The sequence below is a fragment of the Pyxicephalus adspersus genome, chromosome Z, assembly GCF_032062135.1.
Source record: "Pyxicephalus adspersus chromosome Z, UCB_Pads_2.0, whole genome shotgun sequence".
In the NCBI taxonomy this organism is placed as follows: Eukaryota; Metazoa; Chordata; class Amphibia; order Anura; family Pyxicephalidae; genus Pyxicephalus; species Pyxicephalus adspersus.
This window is the reverse complement of record NC_092871.1, coordinates 57,181,146-57,199,386: the sequence shown is the minus strand read 5'-3', so window position 1 is coordinate 57,199,386 and position 18,241 is coordinate 57,181,146. Positions and strand designations below refer to the sequence as shown.

General features: G+C 39.7%; 1 protein-coding gene across 2 annotated transcripts; it reads right to left on the bottom strand.

Moving 5' to 3' along the window:
• Positions 1–5,283: 5,283 nt before the first annotated feature.
• Positions 5,284–10,185, bottom strand: CDK20 (cyclin dependent kinase 20). Of its 2 annotated transcripts, none has more exons than XM_072430409.1 (8): positions 10,019–10,185; positions 9,051–9,164; positions 8,034–8,222; positions 7,825–7,946; positions 6,776–6,838; positions 6,577–6,700; positions 6,345–6,500; positions 5,284–5,712 (listed from the first exon to the last, which is right to left on the bottom strand). In XM_072430409.1, the coding sequence occupies exons 1-8, from the start codon at positions 10,091–10,093 to the stop codon at positions 5,533–5,535; spliced, it is 1,023 nt and encodes a 340-aa protein (XP_072286510.1). In that variant the 5' UTR covers positions 10,094–10,185; the 3' UTR covers positions 5,284–5,532. The 2 variants fall into 2 exon arrangements, with proteins under 2 accessions (XP_072286510.1, XP_072286511.1); XM_072430410.1 differs by having other exon boundaries at positions 9,051–9,160.
• Positions 10,186–18,241: the final 8,056 nt, after the last annotated feature.

Sequence of the window (18,241 nt, the reverse complement as noted above, 5' to 3'; positions counted from 1 at the left end):
TGTCTGGCTAATATGCAGACCCATTAGCTTTAATATATTCTTAGCGACTAACCTAAAATATGTGGGCTGATTAGGGAAATCAGAGAAATGTCAGAAACCCTAATATGTTCCAGGCTTGTGACCTAAATTATTGAAGCCAGCCAGGCAGCTAACATTTTCAATATGGAAAGGTAGTCTACATGTTTTTTTGCCTATATATATTATATGTGTCCGTAAATCAGGACTTTATTATCTGTCATAAATTCCTAATTTTTACCGGGAGCTGGCTTTGAATTCCTAACTGGCCCTATTGGCCCTAATATTTTCTTCCATCGGTCTCTGAGTGCCGGGGTTATGTGTGCTCTCACCCTTCTCTCCTTTCCTCTCATCACCGCAACTCCCTCCTCTGTGTAACTGATGTCAGCCTGTGCCAAACATGTCACTTACAATCAGATAGCATCTTATCACCCCTGAGCAGCCAGCGGGCGGAGAAGAGACCAGCCACTGGCCTAGCCACAGAGGATAGCGAAAGCAGCTCCATGATCTTTTACAACAGCAGTTAACCTTCTCCTTGCTAAAAAAGGAACCTGCTTTGTAGGTTGGCTGCAGGAGAGCTTATTAGAAATTCTTAGGGCATTTGTTATCACAGAACAGTTTTAAAGCTGCCAAGGTGGACAACCTTTTTACAGGAAATTGCATTTTTCTGTGCATTCCACAGATAACTTTTGACAACTGTAAAACATAAATTTTTTTTATATATATATATGAACACTTTGACGCAAAAGTTGTGTTTATAAGCTAGGAAAGGCAGTGCAGGCTCAGAAGACCAAAAGTCCACTATAGCCCCCTATTCGAGTTGTCCACTGTCATTTTTTTTTACCAGGGACATCGTTTCTTATAGTTCTATTTCCTAAAGTGCAACCCATGACTAATGACAAGCATATGCTTTACAGAGGATGCAGAACACTTCTCAAGCTTACTGATATTTAAAGAAAATGTCTTCTAAAAATGCTCCCATACATTTCCCCACTGGCCTGCACAAAGGAAGTTCTAAATTTACCAGCTGCGTTGCTGCCCAGGGAAGAAGGGATAGGTCATCTCCTAGCAAAGCAAGCACCAACATGCTTACAGTCAGTCCTAAGTTGGAGCTGTAGAACCCAATCTCATCCATGCAATGAACCTTTTCTCTCCAGCCAGTAGAAAAGAGGGCAATGCAGGTAAAGCATGACCTGAGTGTTTTCCAAGTAGCAAGCATCAGCATGACTTTGACAGATAATTGTCTGATTTATCAAATCTTTCAGAGGCTGCAGAAGTTAGACAATCATGGGAAAATGTAGATGATCCAGCAAACCTGGAATGGGTCTGGTCCAGGATTAAAAACAATGCCAACTAATAGCAAATAAATTTTATAAAATCTATTCCAGTTTTACTAGTTCTCTCAGTTTCTCCCATGATAGTCTATCTTTGCTAGCCTTGGAGAGCTTAAGTACATCGGGCCCAATGTGACTGGATCTCCTACCTGTTTTATTCTCTAATAATTAAAAGAATTGAAGCTGCCCTTGCTTTAGAGTCCTGAAAGTTAGGACGATGGCACAATTGTATGCACACTGCTATGCTTTATAAATGTGCCAGTGTTTTTTTTTTTTGTTTTTAGTTAAGTAGCATTATAGTTACAAAGAGAATATACCTTTTTATTTAAATGGTCTACATACTGAAGGGTTACTATAGACGAATACAGCAGATAACCTATATAATAATATATATGTGGTTTAATTTGCAGATTATATTATATCCTTTTAAAAACATTCATACAGATATATTTACTATAGAAATGTCATAGTAGGCAATATCCATCTCCAAGCCCAGTTCCACCCCCATTGCTGTCTTGGAACACTACCTCACCCAAAGACTGCTATAACACATTAAAATTGAAAATAATTCTATTTACTCAACTGAAATAAATCTGTTATTCCTCAACAAAAGAAAGTACTGAAACATACAGTAAGCACAGGATATACAAATAACACTTATGTCTATAATTAGAGAGATATAAGGACTGACCTCTGAAGATGCTAATTATCTGTGGGTGGCTTCATAACTTTTGTGTAACTGATCCAAACAAGCATACAGGAAATAAGAAAGTCAAAATTTCTTATCTCTTTACTTGTGGAGGATCATTGACAGCAAAGCAACAAACATTTTAAAAATATCAGCTTAAATTTTTTTTGCTACCCATTGTAGAGAGGTCACATAGCCATGATTACTTACTGAGATGGGCAAAGAAAGTGAGCTTTTGGCACTATAAATGTAGGTGGGCTTTATGTCATTGTTATATGGTTGACCTAGGTAACACTTAAAATACAAACCCAAAACTGGACTTATTGGCTGGACATTGATTGTCCTCTTCAGCTGATATGTCGGTTAGGTTGCGTACACACCTGCAATAATTATCGTTGGAAACGAATGACTATCGACCATTTGTCCAATAATCGTTAACAAAAAAAGTGCACAATGACTGAGCAACGATGCTGATGAATGAGGAAAGTTGCTGGAAACAAACAACCACCCCAGCATATCAGATTGGGCGACGATCGTTTGCTATCCATTGTGTGTACAGTTGGACAGTGATCGTGAATGGTTCTGAGCATGTGCGATGAACGAATGGCTCTTCACTGTGTGAATTTATGCATGTTAATTATTATATATATATATATATATATATATATATATATAAACATACAGGAAGTACGTTACTTCCTGTATCGTTCAAACGATTGAATCTGGTGTGTGTACATTATCTTTAAACAATCGTATCGTTACAGCATTTACAGATTGGGGATCATTCAGAAAAATCGTTAATAATTGTTGATCGTTCGTTTTCAAACGGTAATTATTGCAGGTGTGTACCTAGCCTTACAGACAGCCATATCTGAGCATTTGTCCCCTAAGCCCCTAGTCATTCCTGGGCCTTTAATTGCACGTTTGGCAGAGGAATGACTGCTTCTTTAGACACATCAACTTAGCATAATCAATTAAATATTACCAAAGTGTTTAATAAAAGATAACACAAAAAAGAGAGGATTGTCTCTTTAAATTGACAGACAGTAGTCAGCCATTACCTTGGTTCTACTTGACGTCCCTATGTAGAAGTAAAAGGAAATTTATCCTGACATTATTATATTGGTTGGCCATTGCAGAAATCTCCCTTAGATCATCCCCTTAGATCATTTCGAAAATATATATTGGTCTGTCTTGTAGATCCCCAAAACTTCAGTGTTTTTGAACTTGAACAAATACATACATAAGGCCAGACAGACAGTTTTTAGAAGAGGTCAGTAATGCTAATATACAAATTCCTTTCCCTTCAAGCTGTGGTTTCTATCTTTTACAAATCGTACAATTTATGAAGAGGGTAAGATGAGCTTAATAGGCCAGTTTGAATTGGTAAGTCCTGTCTGTGAAAGAATGGCTCAGCAATACTTGGGGTAGAAAAATCTATGCTAGATTCTATTAAGATTGTCTACAATGACAGTAATAGGGATAGCAGAGTGACTTCTCCTGTTGGGTGATTCTTCCTGGAGAAAAATCATGTGCTTAAATATCGCAGGATTAGTGGAAAAAATGATGGAGTATGACTATTAAAAATAAACTGTCCCTCAAGATCTTTCTGCATCCAACCTGATCACACAGACTTGTTTAGCCACAGTAAAACAAATCCCCATGTAACGAACATGCATTATTTGGATAAACAGATTATAACTAAGCAAATCTAAACATGGAACTAAAGACTATAAAAGAAATTTCTCTCAAGTCTGTATTGGTATTCCTGAGTGGGAACAGAAGAAAAATATTCCAGGGTGTCAGGTATCAAACTATTTATTAGCTAAGATATATCATGTTCCTTGTTTTTTTACACTGGAATGCTAGGCAACTTTGGGGGTTAAGCTCTCTCCAGCAGTGTAAGGGTTAACCATGCCTGCTCCTTCCCTGGTCCCTGTCAAGTCTCACAAAGTGCTGAGACATGAAGCTCCCCACACACCCCTGTGCCCAGAGTGACTGACTAGCAGCTCTTATCTCTGGCACCCAGATAACCCACTGTGCGCCCGTCCCAGTCCCATCCCACTTACCAGTGCTGACTAGGAAAAGGCACAGAGGCCTGCAAAAAGTACAGTTTCATCCAGTATACACCAAGCAAAAAGATAAGTAATTTCCTTTAGGAGAAAGCTTGAAGTTTATTGTAAAAAGCCTAAACCAGAGATGGAACAGTACAATACAGAAGAATGTAACGCATTATTTCACTTTTTAATCATTCTAAAATGTATTTAAAAATCATAGTTGACTGTTGCATATACTTTTTCCTATCATGGAACAATGAAAATGATTTATATATCACTCTGGATATTATTTATGAGTTGGACAGCACTGCTAGCATTACTAAAAAAAAACTGCTGTGATAAAAACTGAAATATCCTACACTGATACCACACTGTGTTCAGTCAGCCTGAACTGAATGCCTAACTAAGGTGACCATAGAGAGTAAGATACATGTAGAATGTGTGTGACCATCACATATATTTCTGTCTAATATAAACCATCTTATGTATTTTGTCTTTTTACATACAATGTTCTGCAGCTTTTTTTATCCTGGTACTATCTGGAGATCAAGTCAGTAACAGAATTTCCTGTACAAGGCTGCCTAACAATTAGCCACAGCGTTGTCAGCCTGCCTTGTGCTCTTCTTCAGTTGGTCGTTATTAGGTCTGTCAGATAGGCAGTCCAGCAGGAAGAAGCGTACACAGTAGTCTGACAACGCTGCGAATTGAGAGCCCCCTGATGGCACTGGCCTTAGCCAGTGGCGCTTGTTGATACTTCCTTTTATCACCCTTACACACAAAATAAAACACTTGACAAAAAATAAAATAAAACACATTTCCCTGAGCAAAAACAATCAGCACCTCGTTGGTGTGTTCATTCTTGACCTTTAGTTTATAAGAAAAAAGCACAAGAAATACAATCATTCCTAGGAATATGGCATAGCATTTTCATACTCATTTTTAAAAAAGTACCGCAGCCATCAAAACTTGAGTCAATGACCCAGACCAAGCATGCTGTAAAGGAGGATTAGAAAAGTATACCAGTTCAATATCTCTATAAATGCTTCAGTGACTAAGAAATATTAGAGCCTAATCATCATCATTACAGCCAGGCAAATAGTACACAGAGCATATCAGCAATGGTGGCCTAAATCATTTGCTTTTGAGAGGTGTACATTAAGCTAATCACTAAAACACATATACAGAATCCTTTTAAAAATATTAAATATCGATTTAATTTATAAATTCTATTTATTGACATTGAAGAATGTGGATAAACTCCTTTAAAGGATATTTACATATTTACAGTTCTGAATTAGGTTGGGTGTTGGTGCCATGAGTCCCTGGATGACCGGGATCATTAGAATGGCGACCAGCAAGTCAGCAAGAGTGAAATTTTCAATGAGCTGCATTCCCAGCTTGGCCTGTACTGAAAAAGGTTTATGTGGCCAAGCAGCAATCAGAGTCCCTGGAGGTAATCACTTAGCAGTCCGGGGTCTAGCAGACTGTCACTCACAGGTTGTTCTATATGAAACTCCCTCTGGAGCTGCCGGTTTCTCCTTCCACCTCTCTGGGGAATGGGCAGTTCCGAATGGTGTGCAGGAAGGGGTTCAAGGAAGAAATATGGGTGAAGGAGGGCCTGTGTCAAAGAAAAACAGAGATAAGTAGGGTGCTAGTGCAAAATTGACTCCTATTTGCAAATACCCACAAATGGCAAACTATTGTGCATTATCTTGCTGGGTATGTCAGACTTCCATTTATCTTCCAGGCATTTAAGTGGTGGTAATGCCATACTGTTGCTTAAAAAAAGCATTTTCATTTCTGTTAACAGGCTAAAAAAATATATGATCGAACAAAGTCATACGACCAAGCTCCACTCTACAGCATTTTAAAGAGAACACTCTATAGGGCACTGCAAATTCCACCGTGCCATGAAGGGCAGATAACAATATTGGCCCTGTGTTTTAAATAGACCGAACACTAAAACTGCTTCCACGTGGCAGTGTATATGCTGGGAATTTGGGTGTAATACCATGGGGTTTTACCAGGAATAGCTTTCATGTAAATCTTCATGACTTGGAATGTCTTAGATGGACCATTAAGGGTTCACATGGGCAGCAGAATGAACAAAACGCAAGTAAATTTTACTGATGCTCCACAGCCCAGTATAAGCAAAGAACAGATTCATATGAGACACTTCTGTTTTACTAATAAATAGGACAATCTTAATCCTCACTACTTTGCATTTCTGGTTCCTGGGACATGACTGACCTCAGCTGCTCGGATTCTGTGGCCTGATGGATACACCAGGAAACGCATGAGAAGCTGCAAGGCCTCAGGGGAGGTGTCCGGGACAATACGCTCAGGAGGGAGAGGACGATGCTCTTTGAAAGAAATCTTGTTATAATCTGGAAGTTCAGTAATTTCCTAAAGATAATAAGACCATCATTGAATAGAGAAAGAGCGGGAATACATGAAGAAGACAAAATGACATTTTACTCACTGGCCAGGTTTTAGCATTGGGTGTCCCCAAAGTCCGCAGGACGCAGCACAACTGTTCAATGTCATTCTCCCCGGGAAAGAGAGGAGAACCATTCAGGAGTTCCCCAAATATGCAGCCAACTGCCCTGATAAAAGGACAGAATTATAAAACCTCTATGTATCATGGCGTTAAATACTAGAAAAAGGAAGAGGATACTCACCATAAATCTACTCCTTCATGGTATTTGCGGGCTCCATATAGCAATTCAGGTGCTCTGTACCACCTGTAGGGAAACAAGGACCCTAGTTAAAGGTGATCTGTCACAAAAAGAACAAAAGCCAGGCCTCTGGAATCTCTATTATGGAGTCAAAAACAACAGCCTATGTAGGTGTAATTGGTTTATTTATAGTTAAACAGAGCTGATCCAGAATCACAATTGATGCAGGTGCCTCACAATAAGTAAATTGCACGAGATTGCTTAATGGCTGAGTATGAGGTGGTGCAGAAAAATCACATGACAACCTGGTGCCTGAAAGCACTAAAAAGCTTTATAAATCTGCCTGCATTGAAGTATGTAAAACGGTTTATTAGTGGAGTTTGCGGCAGTTACAATGTTTACTAGAAAACATTACAAACCAATTTGACTATTTTGCTAGACTAGGGTTATTACCTTACAACTTCCAGAATAAATAACTACCTATGGCCTAATGCTGAATGTGGTAAATAGTCAGAGAAAGGTAAACTGCTCTTTAAGACTCCCCCAAAACTGTGAGTGAATGTACCTGAATGCTATTGGTGATTAAAGTTTTGTGATCTTATTTTAAAAAGTTCTTATGATTAGATATGTGATCTCTAGAATGGACTCTTCCTATAAGTAGTAGAATTAAAGGGGGTCTTTGGCATATGATAAACCCCACTTCCTCCCTTACCAACCTACAGTTACAGTCAGGTGACACTCCATTCTTCCTGTGTTTAAAACAATAGAATGCTTCTTCCATTGCCCATGTCCACTGTTTGATGTTGACACCTCTTTCTGGCGGTTCAATGTTCTCATGTCACTACTATAGTCTGTTTTTCTCTTAGGATTGAGAAAAACAGACTATAGCAGTGACATCAGCACAGCGGGACAGTAGGGGACCAGTCTGCAAGGGCACATCTGCAGATTATTATTCAATTGCACTAATGTTGCAATCAAGGGACCTGAGTGGGGGATTTAGGATCATTAACAAGATAGATTTTAATTGAACATAGACAGATTATTTTACTGACCGAGTGGCTACTTGATGACTGTACAAACGTCCATGGTCATTGGAGAACACCCGTGCTAAGCCAAAATCTGCAATCTTCAGGATGCCTGTTGAGCTGATGAGAAGGTTTGCTGGTTTGAGGTCCTGAGTAAAAAAAGGAAACCATGGAGTGAACAGGCCTCAACAAATAACTGAAGTGTTTAGTGTATGCAAACACTGAGAATTACCTACCCGATGCATGATGGAATTCTCATGGCAGAACTTGACCCCTTTCAGCAGCATCATCATGTAGCCTTTAACTTGAGCCTCAGTCAGTGGCTGGTCTGAGTTTCTGATGACCTCAGAAAGGTCAGAAAGCATGTACTCAAAAACCAAAACAAATCCTGTGCCATGTGGAAACATGTCTCTCAATTTGACTACCTGGAATAAGACAGAGAAAAAAGGTAATTTAAAACAATCAATCTACATCAATGCCCAGAACAAAAAAAGTAATTTATTTTAGCTTACCTGTTTTTACAGATGGCCGCATTAGTGTTTTTTTCAGCTATTTTTAATTTTTGTTACTTGATTATCCTGCTAGTAAAACACTTCCTGCCCTAGAATACCAATGTTCACCTAATGAACCATAGGAATAGCAGGAGCATTGGTAACCTGTAACAGGAAGTATTTCAAGACTACTGCACACCCCCTCCTCTTCACTTCTCCGTAACATAGAAGGAAGGGTTTAATAGTCCACAGAGATAGCTGGCAATAATGGTAACTGATAGCAGTGATCAGAGTAATACAGAACAAGAAGTTATCAGCTCGCAGGATTACTGACATGATCAACAGTTTTTTTGTTTTGCATTTAAAAATGTTTATTGGCTATATTTACATAAACTTTATTTCTACATCTCATCCTTTCAGCAATTTTTTTCATTAAAATCTCAGATTTTAAAAATCTAAGGGCCCTTTTTAACAGGGATCTTCAGTGCAGTAATATGGTATGCACTCATGGTCTTTTCTTGTTGATACTGGTCTTGAATACTGCAGAGAACGGTGCTACATAATGATGTCCCTTCACAGTTTTGTACTGTGAACCCAGGCCACAGTGACACACCTGCAAGAACTGGTGTGTGACACCCAGGGCTTACAGACAGTGGGTGTCATTTACCCCAGAAACAGTGCTGGAGCACATTGCAGTAAATCTGCAAAGGGCAGCAACTAGAGGGGGTGAGTATTTCATATTTAGAAGTGTTGCTAACGCACATATGGGTTGTCTTCAATTTCCCGCAGCGCTTTAATCTCCCTCAGGGCCTGATTGGGAATTCCCTCCTCCAACTTTCTCAGTGCCACCTTCTTTAGAGCAACAGCTTCTCCTGTCTAGGAAAAAACACAAAAATATTAGTAAACCTAAAAATGAAAATAAAAAAATATAGTTGTGAGGAGTTACTGCCCTAATTATTATCTAAAGCTATTTTAAGTCACTTTTTAAGTTTGCCATAGAAATCTGAATAAAAAAAGATTCCAGCAGTTTAAGGCGGCAGTGCCACAAAGTGGTAGACAACAGTTTAACACTTACCACATAATATCTTTATTTGAGAGAGAGAGAGAGAGAGAGGGGGGAAGATAGAGGGGGTGGAGGGGAAGAGAGAGGGGGGAGGAAAGGAGAGGGGAAGCGAGAGAGAACTCTACAGGCAGCCAATGACATCCAAGCATTATGGGTATGGATGCTGGATGGATTCTTTATAAATAGGAAACAAATACCTTCAAAAAACAGCACACTTCCCTAACGTTTCAAGGTAAAGTAGTTTGGTTTAAGGTAGGTAAAAATACTTTTCAATGGCACCCTTGACAAAAAAAAGGGCATTTAAACCTTGCAATGCAGGCAAGCCCAACTGCAAGGGCCATTTTTGTTTTTATTTTATTTTTTTGTACAATTTTTTTTTTACAATTATTTAGCCTTTTTTCTGTCCCATTACATGAAGAAATTGAAAAACAAATTTCAAGTTCAGCTTTAAAGATTTATTCTGACTCAATTTAATCTTTTATACCTAAAAATTTCTAAGTAAACCATAACCAAAAGAATTTGTTTCTTGGCACCAACATGGGTCTCAGTCTCTCTGTGGGTAACATTTCAAATAAGAACATTTCTAGGACCAATCTCAGTACTGGTAATGAAAACCAGCCCAGATGCTAACACTGGGTAATCATAAGGCCGACCCCACCCCGGTCACCTCGATGTGTTTGGCTTTGAAGACGATGCCATGTGCACCCTCTCCGATCCGACCCAGCAAGCTGTACTGCTCCATCTTCCAAAGAGAACCAGGCCGAGACGCTGACCAGCGTTACCTGGCAACACAAGCAGGTCCAGGTGACAAAAAGGTCACATGACCTAACCAAGCCCGGCCCTCCGCTCTGTACTGTAACGCCCCTTTACTGACGTATGTCGCCCTCTGCTTTCTTCCCTTAGCGTCACGTGGGTTGTAGGGGGTTAAAATTGATAGAGAAAATTTTGTGAAAACAATCCAGATTATTTCTAGTCAGATTGACACCCATTTTCCTGCAGATTATTTTCGAATAGTCAGGGAAAATAACCTCGCTCGGACCACAGAAAGTGAGGGAAACCCTAACAGCATTTAAAGTATTTCCTATAAATATTAATATTTTCTGTGCCCATATTAGATTTGAGTGAGTTTATGCTCACTTCCTGTATTGTTGACAACATGATTAAAAGGAAACTTTCCTCATTTAAAACAGCAAGAATATGTTCTAATATTTTTGTACTTGGCTATGTTGTAAGGATGAGGGAAATTTAGATTGTAAGCTCTTTGGGGCAGGGTTCTTTCCTCCTGTCACTGTCTGTATTTGTCTGTCATTTGCTACCCCTATTTAATGTATAGCGCTGTGTAATATGTTGGTGCTACATAAATCCTGTTTAATAATAATGTTCTGTAGTCCTCACACACCGGCTGTGCTAGGGTAGTAACAGTGCTGCTCTCTAAATAAAGCATGGTAAGTGAGTGTTATCACCCTAGGACAGGATGTTAGTTACTGACAGGATCTGAAATAAGAAACCTAATAGGGCCTCATGTCTAAGGTCTGTCAGACTAGTATATTACTTTTATGTTCTTTGGTTGAAATGCACTTTTTCTAGGTTTTCTATCAAATACTCCCAAATCTCCGTGTGTGTGGCCCCCGCATTGGACTGTTTCATAGATGCAAATAATGCCGGGAATTTTAGTAACGGCGCTATTTCAATGAAGAGGGAGTTCCAGCAGCGGGTTACACATAAAATTTAGCCGCGCATTGGCCGCCTCTGGCATTTCCAGCACTCCCCCTCAGCTGTACTTTTCCTTAGGCATAGACTTGAATGGTTGGATTTTCATAAAAGAAATTTGTTATTATTGTTAGCCTGTGCAAAAAGGTTACCATTGAAATTTAACTCAGAAAGCTACATATAGAGAAAGTAAAATTAAGAAAAAAATTCTTACGCCTTTTTCTTTAATATAGGCTTGTTGAAGATTGAATGTGAAGCAAAACCTCTTTGTGTCCGTATGAAAAGGTTTTATATCTAATGAGAAGGAAAAACGTCCTCAATTTTTTCAATAAATTTCAAGGTTGGGCCGCGACTTTGTCTAAGTTTTTATTTTTGGCCCACTGTGTATTTGAGTTTGACACCCCATACAAGTGTTTACCTCCTGTGGCTGTGACAGTCTCCTGCTTTGTCTGCAGCCTGGCTGGTAAAAACCTAGTACTGGGCTGCTGAGGCCTGCACACAGCTGTCCTATAGACATTAAGAGAATAGAGCTCCTGTAGTACAGGTATGTCCCCCCATGTCTACAGGACAATATTGTTCAAGCTCAGGCAGCCCAGAGCTAGAATTTTACAAGCCAAGGCATCAGGACATGTGGGAGGCCATTGCTGGAGGTGGTAAGTACACAGGGTGGGGATGACATGACGTAGCAAAAATATTTTTAGGGGCCGGGGGGAATAAGTTTTAAAACACCCAAACTTGGCTATGCAGAGGATGCAGATGACAGTCCTGAGGGTTACACATTCACATCAGAACAATGGCAGCTCCCATACCTATCCCTGACCAGTTCTCTTTATTGTAAGGCAGTCCTGAGGTCCTCAGGTGTCACCCACACCTGGGGATGTCAGGTTATCACAACAACATTCAGCTCCAAAGTCAGCATCCCCCCATTCAAAGCACAAGCCTATAGAAAGGAATGCATGGCAGAGGCCATGACTATGGAGGGGTATTTATCCTGAATCCAGGGCAGTTGGGGTGGTCAAGAAGATAAAGTATACCTATGCTTCAGTCCCCTCTTTTCTCATTTTGTATTAGCTTTTTGTCTGTCATGTGGCCGAGTTTAGTTTGGCTGTTCATCCTGGGAAAGGATTATATAATAGCAGCGACAGACTAGAATATTTAATGTGGGGACGTCAGCAGAGACAACAGGCATCCCACTCAGGGGTAAGTGTGAATGAAGTGTTCACCTGACACCAACGCTGAGATATTTAACTCTTCCCTGGCCTGATGATCACAACATCATATTTCTATTTCAGCTTAACCGTCCCCATCCAGCACCAAGCTCTGCAGAAAAAAATAGAAGCCAGGTAAACTCTTTTAAATTTCAGCTTTGCAATCAAACTCCCCTGTAATGGAAAGAATTTGGATTCCTGGAAGTGACCCAGCGGTTCAATGGGTACCGCTGGGGTTCACATAACTAGCTAGCATGAAAGAGTTTGTTCGGTATTGGAATTAACTAGACAAGTTGCTCCACCAACTAACAACAGCCATGCACCACCACCCACAGAATCAACAGTGAGCTATCAGTCTGTCAATCCTTTTTGTGTCTGGGCCGGGTGAGGTTTCCTAACACAGGAGCGAGATCAGACAACTGTCTGGTGTCATTCTCCTTCTCTGTGATTGAGATTGTGCATATTCCAGGCCATGGAACCACCACACACCATTAGGGCAATAGGTTGCTTTGTGCAATTTGCCCATCGGATAAATCTGGGAAGGAAGACTAGACAGTATTTCTGTTGGCATGCATGGAGAAGAAGCCCCTCAGGCACTCAATGAACCTGCTTCTCAGCATACAATTGTTTTTCAATGAACTGTACATGATGGCTTATCATGAGGAATACAGTGACAAATAACTATCTTTTGTTACCCCTGTACTAAAGCCTAATAATCCTTAGAACTTGAAATGAATGTTTACTTTTCTAATAATATGCTTATCCACCCCAGACCAGCCAAGATGGTCCCTGTCCTACCACTGTAATAGAAGTAAAATGCATAGTATATCAGTCCCATGCGATTCCTGTTTTGCAGCAGATGTAAAATTTAAACATGAGTGTTTACCCATCAGGACAACCTTGCCCCTTTATAATCTATATATATAAAATTGTATGTATGTGTGTGTATGTTCCACCATCACTCGAAAACGCATGGAGACATTTCAACCAAATTTGCCATACATATGATTGAGACTCATGTGAGTGCACCAGTCTTCTTTGTACACCGCTGTGCTATATGTCAGAGCTATGTTTGGATGTGTGTATGTCATCATTAGGAAATGCATGGAGACATTTCAACCAAACTTGCTATGTTCCACCATCACTTGGAAACGCATAAACACATTTCAACAAAAATTGCTAGACATCTGACTCAGACTGAGTGCGATGTTGATCTTTGTACAGCGCTGTGGTAAATATCAGAGGTATATTTGCATGTATGTGTGTATGTATTGCTCTGTGACAGAGTGCCTTTTGCTTATATTTTTACATATTTTTTTTGGACTCTTTTACAAATTTCTGGTCTGTAATAATGCCTTCGAGAAAACGTAAGGCAATTGGCTGAGTCCAATCAAAGGCAAACAAATGAAACAACACAGTAGATAAGAAAATCACTATAGCTTTATTTGATTCCTTTTCCTGTTTAATATAAGATTGCAATAAATAAACACCTGGGCAACGCCAGGTTATCAGCTAGTAATAAAAAAAAAAACACCATTGCTGTTCTGTTCTCATACAATGGTAGGTCACATGACTGTATGTCTTGGCATTGGGTCATTAGATCCCTTCTGAAAATGGTTTGTCAATAAGCATTCAACAGAGCTGGACTATCAGAGCTTCTGTCTGAATTCTGACATTTTCTTTTTTAGTTTTACCTAGAGCTCCACTTTAGGACTTGGCAGCACATACCTAGAACAGATTGGGTTCCTCAGTGATGACATCAGATTTCCCATGTGCAACAAGCTGTTCATCAAATCACCATATATCGATGGATTTTTTTTTACCACTGACTAGAAATTGTTATAAATTACTTCCTAGTACACTTCATATTTGTATAGCTCCTCTCGCTGACACTTTGGTAACACTGGTGCTCCCATTTAACTGTAAGCCGATTTGGGAGTCCCTTCCTGATGTCCTGCAGTCAATGAAGCTTGTGGGCTGACCGTGGCAGCTGTGCGGTGACAACTGCCGTTCATCGAGCTGAATTCTTGTTACACAGATAACATCAGCATCCAAGTCAATTTATTAAAGAAAAACCTTTTTCTCACGTTTCCAAGATCTAATTAACACCGTGAAAAGTGCCAACAAGGAAATGCCTTTCATGGAAGCTTGATACGTGTCGGAAGTGTCGCACATGGCTCACGCAGTGTCAGTTGAATGTAAGAACAACCCCAAATCAACATGAAATTTGTGTGTGAGCCGATGACTATTATGTCAGATACCTTGACATCCACAGGCAAAACTTTTAATAAAAGTGATTTACCATTGCTTTGGGGGTGACATAAACACAAGAGAATAAATGTACTAAAATTTAGCATAATCTCACTGTGCTGAAAGTGTGGTGCTAATGTTCTAAACTGTGTAATACAGGGCTTGCCAACTTCAGTCCTTAAGGACCGTACACAAACCATGATTTCCAAACAGAATATTTTTTTTGTTTTTGTAAACCATTTAACTTAGGAAACCTTCACATCTTTCACCTTTGATCCATGCATAGGTAGCGCCAGGCATGAGATCAGGTGACATAGTTAGGGAAAGGCTATGATGCATTTTTTTACCCCAAGAAAAGGCTCCTTCTGCACATGCCCAAGATCGACCTGAAAGATTCCCTGCTTAGGTGTGTTTGTGTTAAAAATAGATCCCTAAAAATTGATACGAACACAAAAACAAAAAAAAACTTTTTGCTTTCAATACAATGATTATTTAAAAAAAAGCCATTATGTCTATATTTCATAAAGTTTATTTGGTTTGTTTAAAAACAAGTGACAGCATCTGGCTATTCCTATTTCATTGGGTCCTTTTTTTTGGCTGTTACATGTTGGTGTGGATTGTGTGTTCTCCTGCTTCCTATGCTCTGACATTCAACACTTCATATAATAATTATAGTAACCACTTTTAGGTGTCAGGATGTGTTAGTTTCTACATTAAGCTAAGGTCTACACGCGTCAGATAATGCTCACCCGATACAAACGTTCAGGCCCATCTTGGGCAAGAATCTGATATATAGCAGTCACCCAACTGCTTCACAGATATACCCTGACAGAGCCATGGATGACCGCTGTAGATGTAGAAAAGCTCAGCGGAGTGCTGTTGGCTTATTCTCCCTTCTCTCCTCTCTATAAAACAAAATGGATTTGTTTGTTCAACTGTAATGATTTTGTCACTGGAAACAATCACAAAAGATCATTTTCATGGACAAAACTTCAACATGTGTTCACTGCCTTTACTTGTGAGGTTTGTGAACCTTAAAGTGGTTTACCCAGAACTACTTCCCCTCCCAAATACAACAGTTTCCAGCAGCAACCAACATACTGTGCCTCAAAGGGTTGGGCTGCCAAGGGGCCCAGGGGTGGTGGGCCCAGCAGAACCTTCTTGTGCAGACTGGATCAATAAGCTAGCAGCTTTTTGTAGGAAGCCTGTGTAAGCATGGGCCTCCCAGAGGAAACTGCTCACTTTTATATATAATGATAATTATATATAATAATGAAGATCCGCAGGCCCAATCCTAATGCATACCTCACTTCTAAGTACTGCCCAAGTAATGACCCTTCTTCTTTCATTTTTACATGGTTAATCCAAAGAATATCACCATACCCGCTATATATGGTAGATAATGGATAATAATAATAATAATGGAGCCAGGTTAAAAACTTTGGATGAATTTGTGTTTTTTAATCTCAGGTAAAATCTTCTGTTTATTGTCTTTTCTTTCCAATTAATGCATCTAAATTCTAATTTAAATCCTTCAGAGTGTTTCTTAGTGTTAGTGTAAGATTTGCTTCTTTAAATACATGCACATGTATATTTGTTAATATCTTTATGTTTATTAGTGACAGGCAGATGATTTTCATTAGTGGAGACATTTTCACAAAATAGTGCTTATTTTCACCAGGTGAACAAACCTTGCCAGCTTTAAAAGTTAATTGCGGAGCCCCTGATTGTGGTATTGTCCCCAAAATGGTTAAGGTGCCCCGTGGGATTATTTCACAAGTGAAAACATTTTTAAAAAGCTTGCAACTCCTTAAATCAAAAACAAATTATGGTTCCCAAACAACACAGTTGCATAACATAGTATTGTGACCAAAATTGCAGGAAATATTTCCCCAGAGAAAAACAATTTTAAAAAAGTGTCATTAAACCATTCAAATGTGCTTGTCTGACTATTTTTTAACTTGCAGAAAAACTAACATGTTTCTTCTCTATTGAGTACATATTCCCCAGGCGTTCCCTTGACACGACCAGAAATTTTGGACACAGAACACACACAATAAACACAATGGTTGCTTTTCAAGTAACTTGGCAGGTGGATCAAAAATAGTTCAAGAGCTTTGCAATTATCTTGAAATTTTGACAGGTTAAATCTGTGAAATAGCAAAAATATTATGGAAACATGCATTTTCATGAGATTTTTTGCAAAAATATGTTTCCTGTTTTCTCTGCTGTCTCAAAAATTCTGGGCAGCAGTTTTTCATTATGCCAAATTATTCATGAACCTTAATTTACTACCTGACCCCTCAATGACCCCCAAGTTTTTGTCTTGTTTAACTCATTGTCTATTTTTTGTGTAACAATCTAAATCCATGTGTAAACGTGTTCTTGTAGAGCAGGGGTCGGCAAAGTTTTATGGCCACTAGGCCATTTATGGGGTGGGCGGGAGCACACTAGGCCAGACCTACACTAATGGCCCCACCCACCACCAGGGAACGCCCCCTGAAGTGAAATCCCTCTCCTCTGTATGCATTGCGGAGGGGAGAGATTTACCTTCAGGGAGCTTTCTCTAATTACCGCAGCGGCGGAAGTATCAACGCTGGCCACAGTACATAGGGGAGCAACTGCAAGGGGGCGGCATTGGAACTCCGGCGACTCCGGAAGTTCCTAACGCCCCCTGGCCGATCCGCCAGCAAGAGCCGCGGGTTGCCAGCCGGCATTAGGCCGGATGGGCCAGGCGGTGTTAGGCTGGAACGAACTACCGGCTAGGCCTGAGTTTGATGACCGCTGTTTTGGAAGAAGAAGGGGACTCCACCAACCTCTCTATATAAATATAAATATATAAATATATATATTTATGGTGAAAGGCCCTCAATTCATCCGCAAATGAAGCCCAGCTATTGCCACATTTCCCTCTTCGTTCCATCCCTTGTCATTCCATCCATAGGCACCATATTCTTTGTTCCAGGTTCTTTATCACATCACTTGAACTGGCCCTCTGGGTGGCGTGTCTTCCTCCAATGTAAAAAAAAAAAAACCTGCTCATTCATTTTTTTTTTGCATTATGGAAAATCCCCTTGATGATGCAGGGCCGTTCTCAAGCATGCACAGAAGCAGCTGCCTACAGCCTCCTGGAATATGTGATGCAGGTATCCCAGGAGGTTGCGAGTTTCCCTTTCAGTCTTTACCACTGCGGCCCTAAAGATGGAAGAAGAGGGGACCTTCCCAAAAAATGTAAAAATAGAAAACACATTTTTTCCATTATGTAAAAATGACAGCCACACTTTTATATAATGTTGAAAATGTCATAATAGGTCTGCTTTACCTGTACAGTGAGATATGCACAGCTCCAGTGTTTGACTAGAGCAAATGAATTCAGACTTGTTGTTATAGACCATTGCTACATAATATACTGATCCTTTATTTAATATTCTATTATTTTCTGCCACATATGGGGAGTGTTGATTTAATCTACTTACAAATTTATAAAATATAGAACTGCTAGTTAATTACAAAGAGAAAAGACCCAACATTTTCAGTACTTCTCTGCATCTTCTGTATTTAAAAATGACCCCTATTGTGTCCTTGCAAATTTATGTGTATTGACTGCGAGTATGTCCCTCGAACCGGCATTTTCCCAGGTGAAATACCTCACTAGGAAATTTGCTTTACTCTGCTTCGGTTAATTTACGCTCTGCCAGGTTGCACTTTTTCTAAATTCCTTT

Coding starts and splice junctions, on each gene's coding strand:
- CDK20 (XM_072430409.1), bottom strand. CDS start 10,093: ATGGAGCAGTACAGCTTGCTGGGTCGGATCGGAGAGGGTGCACATGGC. Junction 6,501..6,576: donor CCAATGCTAAAACCTGGCCA/GTGAGTAAAATG, acceptor TATTATCTTTAG/GAAATTACTGAACTTCCAGA. Junction 5,713..6,344: donor ACAGAATCCGAGCAGCTGAG/GTCAGTCATGTC, acceptor TCTTTGACACAG/GCCCTCCTTCACCCATATTT.